At 45.9% G+C, this 21,770-nt stretch overlaps 1 protein-coding gene across 1 annotated transcript in view; it reads right to left on the bottom strand.

Moving 5' to 3' along the window:
- NETO2 (neuropilin and tolloid like 2) overlaps positions 1-21,494 on the bottom strand; it is a 267,840-nt gene extending 246,346 nt beyond the window's left edge. The window contains exon 1 of the mRNA XM_069216613.1: positions 19,183-21,494. Coding sequence (XP_069072714.1) covers positions 19,183-19,216 — 34 coding nt within the window. The 5' untranslated portion in view covers positions 19,217-21,494. The remainder of the gene's footprint in view (positions 1-19,182) is intronic.
- Between the last annotated feature and the right edge of the window lie 276 nt (positions 21,495-21,770).

The following is a 21,770-nucleotide window of genomic DNA, read 5'->3' as shown; positions in this document are numbered from 1 at the left end:
GAAGGCAACAAAGACACTAGATCCTAATTAAAAAATATAAGATATATGTTTAACTCGGGACCTAAAATACAAAGCAAATACACAAAGAAAGACATTGGAAAGTGTTTGGAAGATAGCAACCAAAATCTCTGTACACACAACCAAAAGAGCTGTAAACGGTAGAATCCTCCAAATTAAGGAAAATCGACTTGAGCATTTTGAATTTACGTCGGAGAAATTGAAATAAAGTCAGAGATATATTTTAAATCTGATAAACGCGTATGAGGCCTTTTGCAAATAAATTGTGGCTCTAATACAAATAAAGAATTTGATCGCAAGATGGAGTCGCTTGTCTGTCAGGGTTAAACTATCTAAGCAATACAATAATGGAAATCATCTGTTATTGCTGTCTGCTGAGGATGTTAATTTTTAAAACCCTCTGTTGGGGGCATTACATTCTGTTAATTGCCCCCTAACCAGTGGCATAAAACAAGCCCCTGCAGTCCATGTGACCTCAAGAAGATCCAGCCTTCAGAGTGCCACCTTTCTGCGCAAAGCCTATGAATATCTATGAGCTGTGGGAGTGTCACTGGACCCTCGCCACATCTTGCAGGGCCCCCCATCATGTTGTGTTACATTACTGCCCCAGCTACAAATATGGGCCTGATCTGAAGGCAAGAGCACATTGTGAGAGTGGCTATCACAAACGTTAACGCCTAGCAGTCAGTGGGTGATAAAGATATTAGCACCTATCTCTCCAAATTCACCTAGTAAAAGCATGCAAACAAGTAAACTGTCCCTCCGAGACAATTTATGTCCATGTTTCAGCTGTTGTGTGAACTTACAGGCAAACTTTGGCTAATTCCAGCATAATAAGCCTCCTGATTGAGGCAATCTGACTGTTCCGAGTGGGTGCTAACTAAACTGAGGGCATTAACTGGTGTTATGTGCCTGATGAATGACGAGGGCATATAATGAGAAGAAGGGCAATTGTTAACACCACAATATGCGGCAATATGGCTGGCAGAACCAAATCACCAATCACAGACAGGCAACAATGTCAACAGTCCAGATCTGCTCTATGTCCGCACTACTTAAAACTCTCACTGAAACTAGACTGCAGGCAAAGCACAATACTTACTGCCCTCATTTTCACCATTTGCGGTGAGAGTGAGTACAGAAAACCCCAGAGCAAAAGGAAAGAAATGATTAAGAAAATTAGAAATAGAATTATCCCAAATATGCTTTGCTTTCTCATCTCAAAAAGTTAATGGAGGTGGAGATAGAAAACGACCATCATATGCTATATTTCCCAGCTTTACAAAACTTTTTTTTTTAAATGGCTGTTGAAGGCATATGGAACTATAAGGCATAGGGAAGCTGTAATGCCCTGACCTATATTGTGGGTGGGTTTATGGTGTTCTTTTATTACAAGGGACATGTTGAGCATACTTATTCCTAAAACATGTATCCCGGCTCCCATTCGTGGTCATAGAAATAGGGCAGTATTACAAATACAGCGCATTCTCCTTGTTTGGGCTGGGCGCTCCTTTCTAAAGATGCGCCCTACACAAACAAGGGGAGCGCGCCATATGGAATAAATGTGCTGCGCTTGCGCTGAGGGCAGCACATTCAAGTCAAAGATGGAGCAGGTTTGAAGCAGCTGCTCTCTGTTGCACTGTACTGGCGGCAACCCGCCTGCACTTTTAAAAGGAGTGAGAGATCCGCTTGCAGGCATTTGCAGTAAGTGAATGCACTGGCCTGCAAGGGGGTGTCTCGGGGGGGGTCCATATGACCCCCTTCACTCCCTACAAAGGGCTGCCATCAGGGGGGCACACTGCCAGTGCGCCACCATTTTATGGCGTACTGTCAGTTCACCTCCTTAGAGCTTCTTTTTCTTTTCACCCACATCTATATTATGGTGTAGGCACAGATGCAAAGAGAATCCCTAATGTGCTTGGGGCAAAAACCCCATGCAAATGAGGGAACACCTTCTCATGATAGTGCTGGCACTTTATGTGCGCCAGCACTATCTGTATTACAGAAGGGGCTGCACAAGTGTCTGCGGCCCCTTCTGTAATAACAAAGTGCCCCAGGGGTGTGCAAAGCAGGTGCAAATGCCTGTTGCACTCCCATAGCACTTTGTGTAATACGGCCTCTCGTATGAAGACGTAGGAAACTGGCACTTACACAGAAACATATTTAAAATCGCAAGCTTTGCAAAGATCATAGTTTGTATATGAAATTTTATAATTTGAAATGCATGGAATGTGACACAATAAGGGAGAATAATACCTCAGCAAGCTTGTTATATATTTAAGCACTATTATCCAAGGGGGAGGGCACTCCAATGTAGTTATTAGCAATGGTGGGGTCAGAGGGTCCAAAGCAAAGCCAAGGGGTCTTCTCAAGCGCAGTCCATAACTACCTGGAATTACCCTCCCTCATAGAGCGTATTCCTATTGTAAATCAGACCCTTACAATTTAGAGTGAAAGTAACAAAACTGTAACAGGGTGTGTTTTTCATGGCACTACTTGGATGGAAGGTTACAAGACGCATTTATGTCTGATTTTTTGGTAATAAGGCCCTGTCATATTTGTCCCACTAAAATGCATTAGAATGAATGCTGGGTTTGAGAGTTGCTGAAAGGCACAAATATAAATTTTGACAATACATTTTAGTCACAGTCTAAATCATTTATTGGTGGCATTATTCTACTTTGAGGAGTCCTGGTGGGTTTCAATGTGATTTTACCCTGTGAACAATGTGAATGCTCTGCTGGGATTTGATGAACCATGGCTGAAAAAAAGAAATCTTCTCATAATTTTCTCACAGAAGTTATGGAAGGAGCTCCATAAGCTAATTTATGAAAAACAAAATCATATTTTTCATAAATTCACAAATAGCTTCCACAGGTATGTGAGAAGGAAAAAAGTCTACCATGCTGAGTAAAAAATGTACTTCCAAGAGCAGCAGCTGTCTCTCGGTAGCTTTACCACAGAGTTCTATTGAACAACTAGAGTGCTAACATTCTATATCCATGACGAATCTGAGGCACACCAGAATACATGTTGCTGGAATCAGAGCTGTAGCACTAAAAACATTGGCTCTTGAGCAAGTTGAAATAAATGAGCATTATGGTGTTAAATCTGATATGAAAACAGCTACATAAAAATGTAGGGGACTTTATGAGTTTTTAGTACTTTGAGACATAATGTATTTTTAAAGGGGCTAAGGTTTTAGGGAGAGATCCCTGCCTAAGTGCACTATCCCCTTTTTAACATCTGTTTACTTAGGCTAACATCTTCTCTACCGCTCAATACCTCCCCAAATTTAAAATAGTATCACTGTGCTAGACATTGAGGGTTTTTAAATCCATTTAAATGTATCTGAATAGATTAATTTGGAGTAAAGCAACCTTTTTACAGGCAGCTACCGTATTTAAAATGAATTGATTTCTGTCCCATGAGTAGTGAGACACACTATAGAGTTGCTCTTAGGGCACACATTTTTTCTTTCCACTTTTTTCCCTTTTTCTCTTGTCAGTAGTTGCATATTCTTCGTGAATATGCACTTCCTTCAAAATACTTTTAGTGTGAGGTGAGTATATGGAAATGATAAAACACTTCTTATATATTTATTTATTGTCTATAAAAATATATTCTGTATACATCATAAAGTGCTACATTAAATGATAATTAAAATATAATTTAAAATAATTAACATTGTAAAACAAAAACAAAAATGAGGTCACTATGTTTAAACTAAGCGAGAACTGTCATAGACTACACAATTTTCACAAACTAGGAACACTTTTTAAAAGATATATGATACCAATAGATGGAAAGGAATGTTTATGAGGACTTATTTATTTCTTGAACTTGAAGTAGCAGATATAGGAAACACTGTCATGTGCATGTTCAGCCTTCTGCATAGGACAGTGATTATACTCGCGTTGCAGGTCCCTCAGTGCAGGCCCTTTCTGTGAGATAGATGACAATTCTAGCCCTTTATTGAAACTGTGATCCTCACAGACAGCGGTTATGGGAAGACGGTGCAATGATGTGTGGGTTGATACTGTAATGAGGCCTGTCTCAGATACTAGCTATGAATCTCCTGGGGAGATATCGACCGTCTAGGAGCCAATCAAAATGCATCACATTTGGTAGTGTACAACTGTCTGATTTACAATACGTATTATGATACCTTGGAAATGTAAAGCATGCTCAGGAGTATTTGAGTTGTACAAAAATATAATTTTGTGATAATCTAGCAATAAACTTCTATCTGTAGAAAAGCAATGAAGCCGAATTTAGCAGGAATCTTTGTTTCACCACAGGTGCATGAACATGAGTATGGCAAATCAATGTTTATTATTGAAAGAGATGCTTGCATCGGTAGGCAAATAACTAATAAAAGGGCAAGCAGAAAAAATATGATATTAAGCTGTGCTTTTTAATGAGTAACAACACTGGCTCTTATAGACTATGGAAAGCACAACCTCCAAGCTAAAGTAGCACTTGTAGTCCCTAGTACCTAGAGAGGGCTTTTGCAGTATACAGTACTCTGTAAGTATAAACCCTTACAGTTTAGTATGGAGTGAAGGTACGTGGAGTGTCTCTGTAACTAAAACAGGCAGAACAAGAACCATCTGAGAAACATGGCTCTTTACTGATTTGTGCTTTGTAAGATGTTTATTTGCCTAAGCTTTTAAGCAACATAGACAACAAGATAATAGCAAGGAAGGACTAAGGACAATGTTCTGAATCAGGGGGATTTCTCTCTCATATCCCCCTTCTAAAGGTACTGATCCCAAGGGGTGTAGCTTGGTCAGTAAGATTGGGGGATGTGAATTTCAGATTTTCCAACAATCAGGCTGGCATATGATGTTAAATACATTACACGGCAAGCGGGCACATGAGACGGGTTTAAGGGGCAGTGGAGAGGGACAGGAATTTGGATTGGTACGGGTACTAAGTGAGAAAACACAATATTTTATAAAATAATCAAAATTGTTGACAACTTTGAAAACAGAAGGAGTGTGTGTGTGTGCTTTTTAGTATGTGTGTATGTAAACATTCCTGGTGAAATCTGACAGACACACCACCATACCTGACTGAAAGCACCTGTCTGCGTCTATTTACCAAGAAATACATTCATTAGGGAATGTAACACCCCAAACACGCCCCTGAAGTTACGTCCCTGCCAATAGTAGGGAAATCAGTAAGTCCAGGTGGGGTCAGAAATACTCCTCTTTATATATTTTTGTGGAACAAAGTGGGAATCTTTGTTTCTACACCAATTCCGGAATATTTTCCTCAGGTGTTTTGCTTGGAAATCCGAAGTCTCCAGGTGAAACACAATGGACCCAGTTACTACAAATGTGTGCTTATGGGCAGGATTAATGCATGGCCGATTGTATCCCTTCTCATCATTCCGGCTATTATAAATTAATCCCCATGGAAGAGTGCAAGATTTTCTAGGTCAAATTTTGCACAGAATTTCCAGTTCCATGTGGATTAACGATAACCAGAATTTGGTGTATATTACGCAGCTGCTAATTTGTGACCGCATGGGTTTGCAAGTTAGAGTATACGCAATTTGCACAAAACTGTGGAGGGAATAATGACTAACATTCTTATGGTGCATGTTGTTCCCCCATTCCATAATATGCTAACAGAGCTTGTAAGCCATCTATCCCTTTGGTGCGAGCAAGGTTTCACCAGGTACACATTGTAGGAGCAAGCACACAAGGTTTGCATTCCCAGTACAACCTGTTTTGGGTGCAAATTGGCATTTACACACAAACTGGGTCATTGGGGTCTTTCTCTGACTGGACCACTGCACAGTTTCCACACTTGACATGCTCCCCAGGCCAACAGCATTCTTGAATGATTATAATAAATATAAATAGCTTCCTGACAAGAATAGTTGGCTTTAAATCGATAATAAACAACTGTTAAAACTGCATACCTTCAGTATGGCTCGGCACATCCTGACCAAAATAAATGTCCAAATTAAGTGTAAAGCACAGCAAATACATTACTCTGGGACTGTGGGGACTGTTCTCTGTGGTATTTTGATTGTCAAATCCCAAATCATGTCGTTTTGTTTCTTAAAATATATACCTTTTAGAGATAATCTGATTTGGTAAAAAAGTTGATTTGTTTGGTTCTACAATGAGAGAGAATTCGTACATTCTCCACATGGCAGGCCAGTGTGTTTTTAACCTAATTTGGAAATATACTTTGAAGTTTATTTCTTAAGGTGACTAAAGGAGGGACGATCATTGTTTTTATTCCGTTCTTGCAGCTCTGCATTTCTTCTCTGCAAAGCAAAAGGATTCGAGATGCACATAGAAAACCACATGGTGAGCTCAGGCAACAAACAAGGCTTGCCCGGAAAGATGAGCGGTGGAGGGGAGGCTTGGTGTGGATATAAATGGAGTCCCTGTTATTGACATTTACAGCCCTTGCCTTCTGTTTACAACTTAATGCTGAATTAATAATAGATCACAACAGTAACCTGCTCCACCTGCGCATTCCTACCGCCCTCTGTGAATGTGGAACGGGAAGTGATCATTGCTGCTGGAGTCTAACCAATCTGCGGGTAAGCAGCGTAAAAGAGATCAACATAGGAGGTGTGGACCGTGGTTTGTTTCAGATCACCAACAAACAATCACCAACAAACAATCGCCAATGATCTCAAAGCAAGCTGATGAAGCATCTCCTTCCATTCCTTAAAAAGTGATTTTTGGTCAAGGAAGAGATGTCTAGCATCTGCATGTAGCTAAAGTTCGTCCAAAGGGTCTTACTGTGGAACTGGTATTGGAGGCTACATTATTTCCTAATATATTATAATGAATTAGGCTCCTAGCAGGCCAGATGATAAGAAAATTGCAGGCGGAGATGAAGGACGTCTGAGATTCGCTCACCAAGGTCATGAGTCTGGGACAGTAGTCCCAGATTTAGCAATCAACAGAAGGTGGGACATGGCGGAGGACAAGGTGCAGAATACTCTGCAGTAGAGAGTAGACAAACCCATGGTCACATCATGGTCAGCTTGTGGTTGACCACTGAGGATGACCACTTCGGAAAAGCAAATTGCAAGATATAACAGCACATCCACCCAGGCCTCGAAATGGTGCCCAGAGCCTTAAAGACAAGGATCTTCTTTTGAGCTGGTTGATTTCTGAAATAATTTGGCCCCAGGCGATGCAGAGACAAGAACCAGTCCATTGGCTCACTGACAGTATCAACACTGTAAGTTCTAGAGTTTAACAAGTTCTTTCTAAAAATGTCAACAACCGAGGATAATAATAAAAGCAAAGAGAGAGTGTTCTTGAGTATCAAAGCCCATCACTTGCATACCCTTCGAAAAGAGCTTTGCTGAGGATGCTTGGAATGAGAGTTTCTTTCAACAGAAGCACTCTCTATTGGGAGTACATTACACAACCCCCCCCCCCCCCCCCGCAATGCAGTAACATCACATTAAAAAAATACCAGTACCAGGAAGGGTATTTACCAGGTGTGGTATTACTGTACCGTTTTGAGTTTTGCTCCTTTGAATCGGGGGTTATGCGGTAATACATGTGGTAATACAACATACTTTCTCCTTCCCTGAGGAGAATAATTCCCATTCTTATTGCGCACAACAGTAAACATAATCCTTTCCTCTCCAAAGCTTCTAGTGTTACAGAAATGAGCGCTCATACAGTACACATTTCCCTGGGCCTATGGTACATACATTTTTCCTTCACAAAAGAAAAAAAAATCCAAACTGGGTTTAAAACACAGCAAATGGACAACATCAGGAATATAGAAAGCTTGTCTCTTTCTCTTTAATTAGCAATTCTTAACTCAATACGTTTTCCCAAACCCATTCCTTTTTAGATTAATTTATTTATGTCACAGTTGTTTCACTTTTGTAACTAAAAGATTGATTTTTGTACAAATCGATGTGGCTTCCCCCTACCAAATCTGAGACAAGATACATTGAATTGTTTTTACAATTTTACGACTAGCGAGAAGATTTGGCAAACTGGGTAAAAAAAGCAGAAAATGTATACTTCGAGCGAAATTCAAAAAAATCAGCTTATTTCGTTTTCGGGTGAATTAAACTCTCTTCTGGTGGCAGGCAAAGGAGGTAAGGTTTTGGTCAATCCGAGGTTATTTATGCGCACATCTCCTGTTTCTGTCCGCATAGGCACTGGTAAGAAGGCTGCATTGTGCCCTGTAGATTCCAGCTGCACATAGCAACCCCTTTTGGCGAGACTAGCCAACGAATAAACGCTGCCAGGGGAAAGGAGCATTGTGTGGACTTGAAAAGAACTCCTGTTATTAGACTTTCACACCCTTTGGGTAGGGGTGGGGCCAATTTTGCAAACCAAAAACCGAGACATTCCAATGACAAGGAAGCGGGACTAAAACTTGCAGGACCGATGATCACAGAATGACTTAATTGCCAGCACTCGCCATCAAAGAAAACACAGAAAATGGGGCATGATGAGGAATTGAGTGAAAATGGTGCGCACAGCATTCTATTCAATTCTATTCAAAAACGTACATCAGTGAATTGAAATTGTCCTTGACAGTGAGCGCTTTTTCTTATAGTAGCTTCTATCTCAGCCAGTTTCTCTGCATCCAGTGGGTGAAGCATTGCTGCCTGGCTGAACTGAAGCATGTGACCTGAGAAAAGGGAATTTTGCTGTAAATAATGATAACTGCATCAGGACCTGTCATGTCCCACTGCCCTCCGAGGTGGTGACGGGGCGAGGGATGTACTGTGGGGTGGCCCCTTTTGAGAGAGCCTGAAGGATTTTCCAAGGCTTGGGGAGGAGTCAGAGAAACAAAACCTTAACACGCAGGAAACAAAGTTTATTCATCCTCTTGACAAGTGTTTTTGAAAATCATCCTGTTAGACCTGGCATCTTTTGGCGTGTTTCCCCTGTCGTTTTGCCTTCTGACCTCCCGTTTTTATGATATGCTGGAATTTGTTTTTGCTGGTTTAATGTCTCTGCGCATTTTCCCACTGCTGATCAGTGCTGAAGTGCAAGTGCTCCTTGTGTAAATTGTATTGGTGAAACGGTTATCCATGATTGGCATGTTTGATTTACTAGTAAGTCCCAAGTAAAGTGCACTATGTGTGCCCAAGGCCTGTATATCAAATGCTACTAATGGGCCTGCAGCACTGGTTGTGCCATCCCACATGAGCAGCCCTGTAAACTTGTCTCAAACTTGCCACTGCAGTGTCTGTGTGTAGTTTTGCACTGCCAATTAGACCTGGCTAGTGTACCCACTTGCCAGGCCCAGACCTTCCCTTTTACTACATGTAAGTCACCCCTGATGTAGGCCCTAGGTAGCCCCATGGGCAGGGTGCAGTGTATTTAAAAGGTAGGGCAGGTAGTGGAGTATTTTACATGTCCTGATAGTGAAATACTGCCAAAGTCATTTTTCACTATTACAAGGCCTATCTCTTCCATAGGTTAACATGGTGACTGCCTTAAAATATTTTTAAGTGTAGTGTCCCGTTGGGAGCAGATGCAGATATGGAGTTTGTGGTCTCTGAACTCACAATTTAAAAATACATATTTTGGTAGAGTTGGTTTTCAGATTTTTCTGTTTGAAAATGCCACTTTTAGAAAGTGTGCATTTTCTTGCTTAACCCTTCTGTGCCTCTGCCTGCCTGTGGAATCCACGTCTGGGTCAGACTGACAGTTGGGTAGTTTGTACATTCCCTCTAGACAGTGACAGCTGAGGTGTGTCCTGCATATCATGATGAGTCTTCCTGGGCAAGAGTGGGGAGGGAGGAGCTGACACCTGCACCTAAAAGGGCTGAACCTGTCCTCACACAATGCAGTCTCGAACCCAATCCAACTCCAACGTGTCTGGGGCCAGGCCAGGGCAAGGCTGGCTCTTCAGAGACTTTCCTTTGAAGTTTGCCTTCAAAGGCAGAAAATAGTATAAGAAGGGGACCCAAAATCCCAGACTTCTAGAACACTTCTGCATCAAGAGGAACCTCTGCCAAGGAGAAGAGCTGAAGTGCTGGAAGAGGAGTGCTGCCCCTTTACTGTGTGTGCTTTGCTGGGTTGGCCTGCTGCAGTTGTTGCTTCTGCCTTAATGAGGACAATGACTGGACATTGCTATGTATCCTGCTTGTGAAGTTTCTCCAAGGGCTTGAAGTAGAGCTTGCTTCCTGTTGGAAGTCTCAGGGATATCAAAGACTTCAGGGTCATCTGCCTACAACACTGGGAACTGTGTGTTCTGAGCTGCAACAGAAGAAAAAACACCAAGACACCGTCAACGATGCTGCTGCACTTCAAGGGCCTGACAATCCCTGCACCGTCCTCTAGAACCAACAAGGCCGACGCCTGCTGACTCCAGCAACACTGCACTCCGGATCTCATCGCAAGGATCACGATGCATTACATTTCCAAGCTACTGTTTGCGGGTCTTCCCAACACCGTAGCTGGCCCGCGACCCTGCAGTACACCTGAACTGCTGGATTTGTTGTTCACGACACCATGATAGCCCCAGACAGAGCTATCGACTTCAAGGAACTGTATTTTTAAGAAATTCTTGCAAAATTCATATCTTTATTACTGTATGTTGGATTTTTCTCATTTTGGTCTTGTTTTACACAGATAAATGTTGGCATTTTTTTTTCTAAAACTGCTGTGGTGTCCTTTTGTAGTGTTCTCACTGTATTACTGTGTGTTATATGTGCAAGTGCTTTACACATTGCTTCTGAGATAAGCCTGACTGCTCGTGCCAAGTTACCAAGGGGGTGAGCAGGGGTTATCTGAGCTGGGTATCCCCCCTATCCTGACTAGAGTGAGTGTCCCTACTTGGACACGGTGTAAACTGACTTCCAACTAGAGTCCCCAATTCTAACACAACCAATAGCATTTGGCCAGTGTACAGAGAAAATGCACCATTAAAGGGATCTTCAATGCTGGTTTTAAACTGTTAACTATTTTAATGTGAGAAAATGAAAAGGTAAAAACGAAAATTTGTATCAACTCCCAGAAGGTGTAGCTCCAAATACCCCAAATCTCCTTGTTTTGACTGCCTCCCCTATACTACATCTTTAATTTTACACTATGGATGTATTGTTAAAACAAACAAAGAGCATAGTTTGCAGAAACTTATTTTAAGCTAATGCCCTCTGATGCACTGTGATATCATGTGATATGTTTGTGTAACTTTGACGGTTTTATCCTGCCTGCATTTAGCGCGACAAACCAAAAAACACTACTTTTGTGTTTTTGCCTATAAGTTTTGGAGTAAATGACCACAAACCTGATTATGTCTTCTTAGCATATTCACAACATTTACCATTTGACACAGTTATGAAGAAAAGCATGTAATTCCAAGGGGGAGTTGATCGACTGATTTTATGCTGTGAGGACTCGTGTGAAAAATAAGTATCCAGCATTTAACTACACCTCAAATCGCACAAATTATGTCAATTTAAACTCAGGGGCCCATTCACAAAGCTTTTCCCAGGAGCTCATCAGACTTATGGCTGCACAGAGCCATAATTTATGTAAACTTTTCACATGATTCACAAAGCGTGAAACACTAAGTGGATTTTGGGAAGGGGGTTTGATGTCTGCATAGCCCATTAAATGTATTTTTAAGTATTTGATATAGCATATACCCAGTGCTTGAAATAGTCATATAGAAGTGAAGGTACTTCTTGTCCCAGAGTACCTGTCTGCTGCTAAGAAAAGCCGGCACTATTCCAGTAAAAGCATTGCAACAGTGCTGGGGAGTGCCAGCGCTGTCCCTTACACATTAAAGATGTTCATGAACTGAGTACCTGATAGCACCTGAACATTTAAAGGACTGCATTTACCAGGGTCAGACTGGGACAGAAAATAGACCCGAGCTCCAAAATAAAAGGTACGCCATTAGTGGATTAGATAACTGAAAAAGTGGCCTACGTTTGCAAAATGTGGCAGTTTTGAAGATAAAGACATGGTGCATACATGTTTTGCGAAATATAAAAGACTGCATGGAATTAAGCTTGCTGCAGGCGATGTTTGTTTTAATATCAGGAAACTATCAGCAAACACTAGCCCAGCAGACCATAACAGAAGCCCGTATACAGCTAAGAAAACGGCCCACGCCCTGACCTGTCAGACCAACCCATCGTGCACTGCCCTATTGCTCTATAGGCCAGTCTTACCCCGATATATACCTAGCTCCAAGCTCCCCTGACTATAGCAGGAACATTTCAAGCATGAGGTGTTGTACACAGAGCAGTATGGAGGGTCGGATTTGGATGAAACCAGACTGAATAAAGTGGGATGTTATTTTTGGCCAAGTGCCCAAGCCAGGATTAGCACAGAAGTCTCTGGATTCCAAGATTAGAAATGATCCACTAGATCACATCTCACCAAGTGCAATAAACATATAGGTCCTCATTATGACATTGGCGGTATTGACCGCCTACCGCCATGGCGATGCCCGCCAAAACACCATCACCGTGGCTACCTACCGTCTGCAATATTATGACCGTAGCTGGAATTCCGCCAGAAGGACGGTGGAATTCCGGATGCGGTAAGGTGGGGCTGCTGACAGCAGCAGCGCCACGCCAGTAGACCACCCCAGACCATATCATGACCTATGACACAGCCTGGCGGAGTTCTGCTGGCGGATGCTGCTGCTGGCAGCAGCACCCCGTTCCGTCTCCTGCCAGAGGACCCCCTGCAATCAGGTAATTCAGTGCTCCGACAGGGGAGGGGGTGGGGGATGTTGTGTGTGTGTGTGTGGGTATGGGTGTATGTTTGTGTGTGCGTGCATGCGGGTATGTGGTGTGCGGAATGCGTGTGTGCATGCATGGTTGTGAGTGTGCGTGTATGTTGTGTTGTCTGAATGCATGGGTGTGTGTATGTATGTCAGTGTGTGAGTATGTGTGTGTGAATGGATGTATGCATGAGAGGGTGAATGTGGGTATGAGTGTGTGTATGCATTTGCATGATGGTGGTTGAATGTGCATGTATGTCGTTGGGAGGTCTGGAGGAGGAGGGGGAGGCGGAGGGCAGGGGAGGGTGGGGGAGGACTCTGGGGAGGGGGCAGGGGAGACCCCTATTAGTGACAGGGAATGAATTCCCTGTCACTGATAGTGCCTCCTGCCATGGTTTTCGTGGCGGTAAGGAAGCCACGAAAACCATGGCGGTAGGCGGGGTCATAATCCTGCAGGTGGAACAGTGACAGCCGCCTGGCTGGAGACTGAAGTCTCCAGCCCCGCGGCTGTTACCGCCCTGGCAGACGGAGTGGTACATTGGCGGTTTGGCTTGAGCCAAACCGCCAATGTCATATTTTGGGGAAAAGTACCGCCAGCCTGTTGGCAGTACTTTTCTCCAAAATACCGTCGTCTGCCAGGGTCCTAATGAGGGCCATAGTTTTGAGTTAGGTTACACCAGTGAACCTCCACTGTTGAGGTCAGGGAAATGGTGAGTAAAAATCAACCACAGGGTCTAAAGTTGAGGTATTAACTAACATTTTGCAGTGCATTTTCCTTTTCACATTTATTTTCTCAACTAATATTCAGGTGAAGGGTCAAGAGATAAGTTCTGCAGAAATGCACACATGTGGGAGAGAGAGAGGGTGTGTAGGGGAGACATTCAATACTTATTTTATATAAAAAGATGTGTTTAAAAAATGAATTCCAATTTTTTTTAAAGCATACATAAGCATAATATAGACATTGCATAAGCTTAAGAATCGTAATGCTACCAAAACAGATATAAAATCAATTTACATGAAAACAACATACTTAGGCATAGGAAGAGGATGCGTAATTTACAGGTGCTTTAGACAGAAGTGTTTTCGAATCACCCAAAGACTGACTCACATACTACGTTCTTATGTGTATATTGCACCCTTTTTCAGTAAATTGGTGCCTGCGCGCTTCGACGAATTTAAACCACAGTTTTCAACTTCTTCCTGTTATGGGATGAATGTTGTAGCCTAAATGGGGCACCAATTGGAAAGCAATGCACTCAGCTGCTAAATGAAGGTAATCCGTTTCGACACCCTTAACAATTGCAGTGCATCCTGCGTTCTTGCCGAAAATGCCCAAAACATCAGATGTCTCTTTTGCCAAGCTTCAACTATAAAAGTGCAAAGTTTTTTTTGTTGTTTTTTTTTACGTGAACTATCCCCTGATTTTCCTACCCCATAGTTCTTACAGCATTTCCTTTTTTCCCAATATCTAAGGCCTTGTATGCTTTTTCCACACTACCGAACAATATTTTCGGAATGTCAGGTGAACCCACCACACTCTCCCACCACCACCCACCCATGCCACCCTCCTGACTCACCCCCTAACAACCCATGTGCCGTTTTCTTGCAAACTTACTTTAAAATTGTTTTAATCACAACTTTGAAACTGGATGGATGTTGGCGATCTTTTTACCTCAAAATAATGTACAGAGGGTGAGAATGTCTCAATTTTAACAGTAAAACAAGTGCTTAATTGGTGCTTGTTGTTTCCGGTGCTGAGCACTGTGAGGGTCGGTGCTTATTTTTCTGCCTCAAGCATTTACTGCAAGCAAAAGACACATATGGGAAAGATGGACGAAGAGAAAAGTGAAAAAGCGCCACGATGGGAGGAAGCAGAAAGCTGCAAGAGGGAGCTGAATGGGCAGGGGTGGCTGTGAATGGATTGAAGATGCCTGAGATGGCTTCAGGATTATGCTGCCTCAGTATTCTGTGCTTGCACATTTAATTGCAGCAGGCGTGTTTAAGAGGAGGCCTTTGGACACCGGCACGTTTTTATTTACAAATTAAGCACTGAGTAAATCCCACTTGCAGAAAGCTTTGTAAACTACGGAAAGCAATCATAGTAATCACAAATTTTAGGTGAAGTTCACAAAAGAACAACTTTGCAGCTCACACAGCCGGAGTTTTACCCATGGAGCACTGAGTTAAACAGCTGGTACTCCAGACTAGTCCTTACATGTTTTGAACCCCCACTGATGAGCCATATTAAGTACCAAAACTGATTATTGTAATAGCCACCGTCAGTGTTTAGAATAAAAAATAATTCAATACCTGAGAAGAACACTAAACACGTCCACTAGCCTGCAGTGACGACCGACAGGCACATACAGCACTCATTCTAAAATACTACTCCACTGGCACGTAGTTTAAGTTAGGTTTATCTTAACACTAATTACTAATTATGTGGCCAACATCCCCCACAGTTAAAAAAAAAAATCACCAACAAGCAGCGCCATTGTCAGGCACTGCGCCATTTCAACAAAGCCTCAATCAGAGGCCAAGTGTTCTCTGGCCAGGATACCAAAGCACTGACCAAGTACTGGCCTAACTCCAAACAAAACCAAAACCTCCCCTCAGCTCATCTGGGAAACAACCATTCTTTCCAGTCATCTTAAAACATGTGTTATATCAGGTTCCTTCGAGAAACAGGAATTCGTTTCTGGCCACCTTAGGAGTTGAGTCCTATATACAAATCATTGAATGGATTTAAATTATGATCCAGTATTGTCCTTATCTATACTGAAAGGGGCTTGTCTCTTCTTTTTTTCTCTCTCTCCTCCTTCCCCTCAGCTTCACTATATATGTCTGTGTAGAATAGTAAACTATACATGCACCTGTTATATATATATATATATAACAGGTACATGTATAGATAACTATCTTAGAATGTATTGCTGAAGGCTCTTTACATGTCTTTCATTTGTGTTATTTAACTCTCTCTCTCTCCCTCACTCTCACTCTCCCTTTTCCTCTCCCTCTGCCTCTTCCTCTCTCTCGCGTTAAGGCAACCTCGTTGCAGAGACTACAACTATGAGGTTCTGCCAGGCCTGCCGTCTGTGCTAAGGGTGGTGACACTGGTGGCACTGGTGGCACGGCGCGTGGATGGATCTCTTTGTCCTAATACCTCTTCTGGGGAAGGGGGAGGTGGTGACAGAGAGGTGTTAATACCTGTCCTCTCTGCCCTGTTCCCCCGCTTCTGAGGTGTTAGGGGCATCTGTTGACACTGGGTAGTCAGGAACATTTTGACAAATTATCTCCTAGTGTCACCATTGATAAGCAAACACCCACACAGGTTCTTTGTGTACGTCAGCTGGTCTTGCTGCTACCTAAGAGTTCGTCGTCTCCCTCCCTCATGTCCATTGGCTGGCCTCGCTGGCCTCTAAGCAGGCGCTCGCACGCACACACACTCACGGGTAATTTGTGTGCATCAGCTGGTCTAGCCAGAACCTAAGCACACACACACAGGTAGTGTTATCTGTGTCCATCAGGTGGCCTCCCCGCTATCTAAGAGTTCGTGTATACGCAGACACACACATTATTATTTGTGTGTATCAGCTGGCCTCGCCGGTATCTAAGAGCACGTGTATACGCAGACACACACACACACATTATTGAGTGTATCAGCTAGCCTCGCCAGCATATAAGAGCACGTGTATACGCAGACACACACACACACATTATTGAGTGTATCAGCTAGCCTCGCCAGCATATAAGAGCACATGTATACGCAGACACACACACACACATGCACACACACATTATTATTTGTGTGTATCAGCTGGCCTCGCCAGTATCTAAGAACACATGTATACGCAGACACACACACATTATCATTTGTGTGCATCAGTGTAGCTCCTCCCTGATGCTAAGGAGATGGTGTGTAGTTACTCTTAAAGTATTGTGGCTTCATGGTGTGGGGCCTGCGTCATCAGCTTTAATTCAATTACTCCACGTTCTAGCAAGACACGCTTGGCTCCTTGCCACGTCTCTCGTCTCCCGTAGGGGGCGCTCCAGACCAAGTCAGCAGCAAGACTACTGAGCCCGTGGCAGGATATTGGGGGAACCGGGGTGTCCAGTAAATGCAGTTCAGAGAAACCCCACAGCTGACACCGCAAGGTCCTAAGAATGCGCGCTGCATACACCAATAAGCGCACAAAAACTCGACAAGGATTACTCTCGGCTCACAGGCCAGCACATTGCAAGGCAGTGTTGCGTTTTACATTTCCTACTGATGGAAAAGGCCGTGCGCGCTGCCTGATACACTTGCTGCTCACACTGAGGGTGTCTGCGCTGAATGCCGCACTGCCAGCTGACAGCGAGGGGTGCAAACGCAGCGTCTTCCCCCCGCATCCTTGGCGCACGAGACGAGCAGATTGCGCTGTTCGCAATGTATGTTGCTCTGCGTGCTCTTCGCTGGAAAGCTGTGCAGTGCGTGGAGACACAGTGCCAGTTTACACGATACAGCCTGCATACTTCCGAAGAGGCATCGCGATGTAGGCTGCTTGGTCACAAGAACAGATCTGAAAACTGCACATGACACATTTCGATGTCAGCTCACGTGCATGGGATGGCCACGCTACAGTGGAGATCACATTGCAACTCGCCAGTCAGCCTACTGCCTGTTGACGGGGTGAGTCGTGCCACTGCATAAGCTGGTGCACCGGGCACATCGGCACTGGAGGCTGCACCGGGGGTATCAGCACTGGAGCAACTCCGGGCGCCTCGGCACTACCGTCAGAATGCGATCTGCACTGATCATTCTGGCAGTGATACGATGTTTGGGTACAGGGTGAGACCCTTGTACTGTACAGGTTGCTGCATTATTGCAGTGTGCATACTAGCGGTCTGAAGTGCGAGACTCTACACAGTACTGGGGCCAGGTATTTTTAAATACCCATTAGCGGTATCAGGCCTCCAGCCCCCACTGCACAGGTGTGTGCATCGTAGACTGCCTGCACAGAGGCATTAATGTCCGATTAGGCGCTATAAAATGTAAACATATGTCAATATCAATACCACTGCACTGGGTCACTTCACCAACCCACTACTTGCTTTCAGCGTAAAATGTGCAAACTGCAGTGGAGGATGCTAAAAGTTCCACTGCCTGGTGAGACAGTGGGGTGTGCGCATAACCAGTTAATTTCATCGTTCACTGCAATCTTAACGTGCGAGGCTTGCACAGTTGTGGGCGCTGCGTCTTGCACTGCATGTGCACTCCATTAGACTACCCTGTTGTACGGGGCACCACATAACTCACTACCTGCCCACGGCATGAGACCGGCATATCAGTAAACAAAACAAAAAGGCGATGCCAGTTCACTGCATGAGACAAACACTGTAGTGAAAACGCCGCAACCAGCACGTACTTGTGAGCAAAACAACACCTGCACACTGGACGGAAGCGCTGCACTGTATGCTGTGTCCTCATCGAGTAAGACCTGGGCACTGCGCCGGGGCATTGTATTGTAACTTCCAACGTTTCTTTGCAGCGCACTGGACTCGAGCAGTGCACCTTAAGCTGTCTGCGCACAGGACAGAACAGGTCCACTGCACTGCATCATGAGACCAGCATCGCGCATGAGAGAACTAAATATAGCGCTGCATGCTCACTGTATAGGACATACACAGTACACGCGGACACTGCATCTTACATTGCACGCTCGCAGCATGAGACCTGCACACTTTCTTAGGGCGCTGCATGTTATCGCTAAGCCCACTGCCCAAGCATATCATGACCCAGTGCACCGGAGTACTTGATCTAGCAGTCTCTACACACATCATGAGACTTGCACAAGGCACTCCATTGAACCAGTGAAAACGATACCTGCTCTCATCATGAGGCCTGCACACAGCACTGGAGCACAGCAGCCACCATTGCATGTTCATAGCGTACTCATTTTTTTGCAGTGACCGCGTGGGCTGCCCGATTAAGTCGGCTTTACATCTTATAAGTGAATAAATCGCCTAATCACAGTATACCTACACACTGCACACGGGCACTGCACCTCAGTAATGAAAACTCTCACTATTACACCGGGACACCGGCAAGTTGCGCTGGAGCACTGTTTCTATCGAGTTTACTCACGCTGTAAGCGTGCCCGTATGTTTTTGCTGGCAAGAGCACATGCCTGGTGCTCTGCTATAGGGCTTCCCCGCTACACTGGGGCACTGCTTTAGGACGTCCCCGCTACAATGGGGCGCTGCATCTTATCAGTAAACACACTGATCGCTCACACCATGAAAGCTGCACATGTAGGGGCAATGCACTTAGCATTTCTGCTTACGCTGCACGCACTGCATCGCATCTCTTGAACACAAGGTCTCTGCAGGAGTTACGAGTACCCGTCCTCGGATGGAAGCCTGCGTGTGCTCAGGCTCCCGTCCCGTGTACACACCAAGCTCACTTACCTTTCAGTACAAAGTAGACTTTTTCTAGTGCCATGTTTCTTGCACCAGGGTGGTGATCCGGGCTGCTAGCCCATGCAGGGCACCGGAAGAGCTGCAATCAACGGTGGCACATGGGTGGTGCCTGGCGGACTTGGGTGCAGTGCGGATCCAAGGGTGTCAGCAGGGGGCACCGACACACATCCCTCCGTGTCCTGACCTGGGACCGGCGGCAGAGAGTACTAGCGGCGCTTTCTCCGGACTGGAAGCAGTCACTGCACCTTCATACTCGGTCACTGCGGGCTCCTGCACAGCATCAAGCGCTCCTCTTCGGGATACAAGCGCAGACGGAGCGCTCTATCTTGTGCCACAGAAGAGCCGGCGGCACTGGCGCACGCTGCTCTGTCCACAGTGCTGTCAACGAGAGCTCTGCGTGGGGACGGAAGCACACATGGACCAATCCATCCTCCCCTGCGCTGCCCGTCACTGGCAGGGACCGCTCTCTCCACGGTGCTGTCAGCTAGAGTTCTCCTCCGGGGCAGAAGCCCACACGAGAGCGGTCTATCTGCAGCGCAGCCTCTGTCACTGGCAGGGACCGCTCTCTCCACGGTGCTGTCAGCTAGAGCTCTCCTCCGGGGCAGAAGCCCACACGAGAGCGGTCTATCTGCAGCGCAGCCTCTGTCACTGGCAGGGACCGCTCTATCCGCAGTGCTCTCAGCTAGAGCTCTCCTCCGGGGCAGAAGCCCACACGAGAGCGGTCCGTCTTCTGTAGCGCAACCACTGTCACCGGCAGGCACCGCTCTATCTCTGTCAGCTAGAGCTCTCCTTATGGTCAGAAAGAAGCATATACGAGAGCGGTCTGTCCTTTCCAGCGCTGCCTCTGTCACTTAAAGGGACCGCTTTATCCACAGTTCTGTTAAGGAGAGTTAATTCGGGGCAGAAGCACACACGAGAGCGCTCTATTCGCTGCAGCGCAGTCCGTGTCACTGGCAGGAACCGCTCTATTCACACTTCTGTCGGCTAGAGCTCTCCTTCGGGACAGAAGTACACACGAGAGCGGTCTATCCCCTGTAGCGCAACCACTGTCACTGGCGGGCACCGCTCTATCTCCTGCTCAGGTTGCAGCGGCTCTCCATGGGGTCGGAAGTACACACCAAGCGGTCTAGCCCAAACAGTAAGTCAGGGACTGCTCTATCGGATGCTGAATCTGCAGGGGGCTGTACTTGGGGATGTAAAAACACGGAAAGCGCTTTATCCTCTCCAGCGTCACCAGCAGGGAGCGCTCTATCGCCTGCCCAGGTGGAAGGTGCTGAGCACACAGGCCGGACCGGTCTATCCTCACCAGTGCGGGCTCTCACAAGAGTCTCTGTCGCCAAGAGATTCCGAGGGGAGCGGAAACACCCACTGACCGACTTATCCTCTCCAGACCTCGCTGGTACCCCCTAGCACCGGCTTAGGGTGCAGGGTCACCCAGTGGACGGTGCTAAGGTGCTGTCCGGGCCATGCCAGGCCCCATGTTCGTCCTAAGGGAGGGGTGCTGGGTTCCCCCCTCAACTGCGCGCAGTGCACGGTGTGGGGGGGCGCTCTGCTCTTCTGTAGTCCCGCTGGCCCCCACTTCCATCCGGGGGTGCTGGCTGTACACAACGAGTTTAGGTCAATATAACGGTTATGGGTGCTGTGCAGGGGCAGACTTGGTCCCTGGGCTGTGCTGTGGCAGAAGAGGATAGGATGTGCTGCGCCCTCTACAAAGCTGCACTAGTGTCGGGCTGGTGGTTCGGTGCTGCCCGCGCTCTCCAGTGCTGTGCAGCGATTGAGGTGGGCGGGGTGCTGTACGCTCCCCGGTGCCGTACAGGGAGGGGCAGAGGCTCTCGGTGGGTGCTGCCTCCACCACAGTGCTGTGCAGTCCGTGGTGGTGAGGGTGTCGCTTGGACCGGGAGCTGTGCGAGAATGTTAGAAGACAGCGCCCACTCTCTTCGGCCAGTACCGCGCTCCTGACTTCAAGGAGCTGTGCAGGTTGGCCAAGGCTACAAGAACCGCCTGTACTCCATTATTTTGCTGTACCACTGTCACTGTAGTTCAAAGCCCGTCACACGGAGGTGTGTAGGAGGCGGGCAGGGATTTCCCCCGTGAGTGGTTCAGTGTGTTGAGGGTGCACGGATTCTGAGCGCACTGTTCAAGGTTTCCGTATGTGGGGGCGGTGCATGTGAGGGAACCTCCTTTGCCTTCAGGTCCTCTGCGCAGGGTTGTCCTGGGGGGTGGGGGCGTTGGTGGGACTCCCGGAGGTCGGGTTCTCTGTCCTTGGAGCTGTGTGTTGGGTTCTCTGTCCTAGGTGTTCTGCTTGGGTTTGGATTTTCTGACCCAGGAGCCGTGTAAGGGGCGCGTTCTCGCTCACAGAAGGGTGGGTGGGAAGGGGCTCGTGGTTCTCTCTTCAAGAGCCTGAGCAGTGTTCGGTCCTAAGTCTCAGGAGCAGACCAGTGCAGTGAGTCGGGTTGTCTGTTCCTGCAGCTCAGTAGTGGTTGTGTTTATCTGTTGAAGGAGCAGCGCAGGCGCTGGATTCTCTGTTTAGGAGCAGTGCAGGGTGTTGGGTTCTCTGTGCAGGGTGTTGGGTTCTC

Source organism: Pleurodeles waltl, chromosome 12 (genome assembly GCF_031143425.1).
Source record: "Pleurodeles waltl isolate 20211129_DDA chromosome 12, aPleWal1.hap1.20221129, whole genome shotgun sequence".
Taxonomy (NCBI): Eukaryota; Metazoa; Chordata; class Amphibia; order Caudata; family Salamandridae; genus Pleurodeles; species Pleurodeles waltl.
The sequence above is the reverse complement of the archived record's forward strand: the minus strand, read 5'-3'. Positions and strand labels throughout refer to the sequence as shown.